At 43.8% G+C, this 2904-nt stretch overlaps 1 protein-coding gene across 1 annotated transcript in view; it reads left to right on the forward strand.

Annotated features, from left to right (window-relative positions):
- Positions 1–679: 679 nt before the first annotated feature.
- Positions 680–2904, forward strand: part of LOC102029676 (zinc finger protein 709) — a 22168-nt gene continuing 19943 nt past the window's right edge. Inside the window, exon 1 of the mRNA XM_013509370.1 lies at positions 680–813. Coding sequence (XP_013364824.1) covers positions 811–813 — 3 coding nt within the window. The 5' untranslated portion in view covers positions 680–810. The remainder of the gene's footprint in view (positions 814–2904) is intronic.

Below are 2904 nucleotides of genomic sequence, written 5' to 3' on the forward strand. Positions count from 1 at the left end.
CTTGCTATGCAGCCCAGGCTAGTCTCGAACTCACATCGATCCTCCTGCCTCAGCCTCCCGAGTGCTGGGATTACAGGTGTGGGCAACCACGTCCGGCAGGAGAGTTAGAATTCTTGCTTTTCTTTCATCTTTACACTTTTGCGAATATTCCTATGCTGCAACTCTAATTTCTTCATTTACACAGTATTTCTATTCCTTTTAGGGGCCATATACATTTTAATGAATGAAATTGAGTAGATTGACCGACAGTGTGGAAATTGGCAATGAAACCGACTGTCTCGGTCCCAACATCAGGCCGCCACTCTATTCTAATTTGGTCTGACCTGGCCTGGATTTATCTTTTTTGCCAAGAGGGGATTGACTCTTCCATAGGACATTGACCCCGGAAACTCCTAAGCACATTAGTGACCCATTTTCAGGAAAAGTCCGCCGAGTCCATTAAGAAAACTACAGACTCTTAAATGCAAGCCCTTAAACGCAAGTATTCCTCAGGCGAAGTGAGACTGACACCTTGGAAAGAGATTGGTGCAGAACGTGCGGAATCACCGCTGCCGGAAGAGGTTTGTTTCTCTTTCAGACTCAGTTGAGTTGAGTGACAAAGAAGCAGGAGCCAATTGGCGATGGAGGCGGGCTCTCTGAACTACCCAATCAGGTGTGCCGAGGGAGGCGGGCACTTCCTGTGTGATGGCGGCCCAGTGCAGACGTGGAGTGCGCTACGGTTAGCCCGGGCTGACTGGACCACCTTTTTCTGTAATTTCTACTAGCTGCGAACTGCATTCAAAGGATTCTAGGACACCGTCAAGCCACGCAATGGTAACGTTGTGGGGCGGGCGCTGGGACGGGATGGAATCCAGCGTGTTCTGGATCGAAGCGGTCACAAACAGCTACGGCAGTTTCCAGCCTCCCTGCTTAGCTCCAGACACCGAGGTCTTCCTGGTCTTTGGTGCTGCACCGTCCTCTGAAGCGTTTTTCCTTTTGCTTAAGCAGGGGCAGTGCTGCATTCCCAGCGTACAGTCCCAACTCTGACACTGCCAGTCCAGGATATCTCGGTCAGCCGCTGGCGCAAATATATCTCCACCAGTCTGGAGAGAGCAGGGGCCACAGCGGAAACCCTGGATTCCATACACAGCATCTAAAAAATCATCACTTTAATATTTTACCTGAGATCTGTGTTTGCAGTTATGTTACTGCACGAAAATAGCTCGTGGTCTCACGACATTGAGGAATGAAGTTACAAACCAAAAGAATGTTAGGAAAGGTTTTATTGGAAATAGGAATAAAAGCTGCCTCATTTCCGGAAGTGTCCCGAGTGTGTGGCCCAGTGCTACTCAATCCGGAACTAATTATAGAAAAACAGAGCACAGTAAATGTTTAGTTGTTCAGTGGGCACCTGTCACAGATGGCTCTGTGGATTTAAAACAACCACTTTGAACTCGTTTTCTCTAACCAGTTTTCTCAGAATGCAGTGTTAAAACGGAGATTTTAGAGAAACACTGGGTATTTTGTTTGAAATTCCTGGAAAACTCAAGACAGTTAGTAGGGAGTGGCTGCCTCTCCTTTTAGCAGGGAGGTGGCTGCATTCCTTGTTGAGCAGCAAATTCACTTTTGGCCCAGATTGCTAAGTAATTGGCTATTCTCATTTTAATTCTTATCCAAAAGGCTCATTTCCCAACTCTGTATCATGCCCTACCCTAGTTAATTGCCTTATTTATAAGCTAAGTAAGGAAATTATTTTTTGCTTATGGACTGTTTAAGTGAGATTTCCATAGAATTTAGAATGCTGAGGAATATAGAGGGGATGTTAATGTATTACTGTCCTCCCTTAATTAATTAAGGGAGGGGAAAGTGCTCCTGTTTGTTAAACCCACACTGAGGTAGATATGCATTGAACTGGGGCATGTGCAAGGATATGTACGTGTGGTATTGGTACATTCAGAAAGGGAAAATGGGCATAATCTCTGAAATAATTGCTTTGTAGTCTGTGGACAGTTTCTGGACATGGTTTTAAAAACTGAAATACTGAATGATATGTTCATATAAATCAAGTTCTAAAGTAGGGGTGATTCCCATAGGTAAGGTCAGTTGACATGTGAGTAAACAGAATGAAAACGTTTTCTGAACAAGAAGAAATGGTTGTACGGGGGAAATAGGAGAACAGGGAATATTGGAGGCTGGTAAAAATTAGCAACACCAGTAAACGTTTCCAGAAGTCGGACTGTTCTGAGTGTGATAGTAAAGGAAGGATTATCTGCTGGCTTGTTCTGAGATTGGGTCTAAAGTCAGAAGCTTAAAAAAAGGAGAGCTTAATATTAAGTAAATGTAACTTCTATGGGTACTGATGGGCTCATCTAATCTTTTTTGAGGCAGAATTAGAAATTAGGAAACCGGTAGTGTTGTAGGTCCTAAAGTAGGGTGGACATCATCACTGATGTGGAATGGGAAGGGTTTTTTCAAGATGTGTTTGTTCTTTTTCATTGTACTTGGATGGAACTCAGGAATTTTTCCACAGCTACGTCCTCCTGTTCTAGGGGAGAGAAACTCCCAAACTGAAAGATATCTGGGACGAGTTCATTTTCTCTAAAATTGAAGAATGAATTTTAGGAACAACGGAGATTAAGAACAGAATGTATTCATTGATGGAAAGAAAACTTTTGGCTGAGAGAGGGAAGAGAAGGGAACCTGAGTGGGTTGCTAAGGACCCTGCTTCTCCTAGGAATTTTATAGAGCAAAACCACCAGGTAAAGTGGGTCCAAGGTGGGCAAAAAAAATGGGAAATGGCAAAGTGGCCATGAGGTGGGACAAGTAAGATTACAAACACAATTATTCAGGTAAAATTGATTAAATTGGGATCAAATGGGGAAGCAAGTCACTTAAGCAGACAGGAATACAGAACAGGGGCCTTTC

This window comes from Chinchilla lanigera, unplaced genomic scaffold, assembly GCF_000276665.1.
Source record: "Chinchilla lanigera isolate Chin_1 unplaced genomic scaffold, ChiLan1.0 scaffold00168, whole genome shotgun sequence".
Taxonomy (NCBI): Eukaryota; Metazoa; Chordata; class Mammalia; order Rodentia; family Chinchillidae; genus Chinchilla; species Chinchilla lanigera.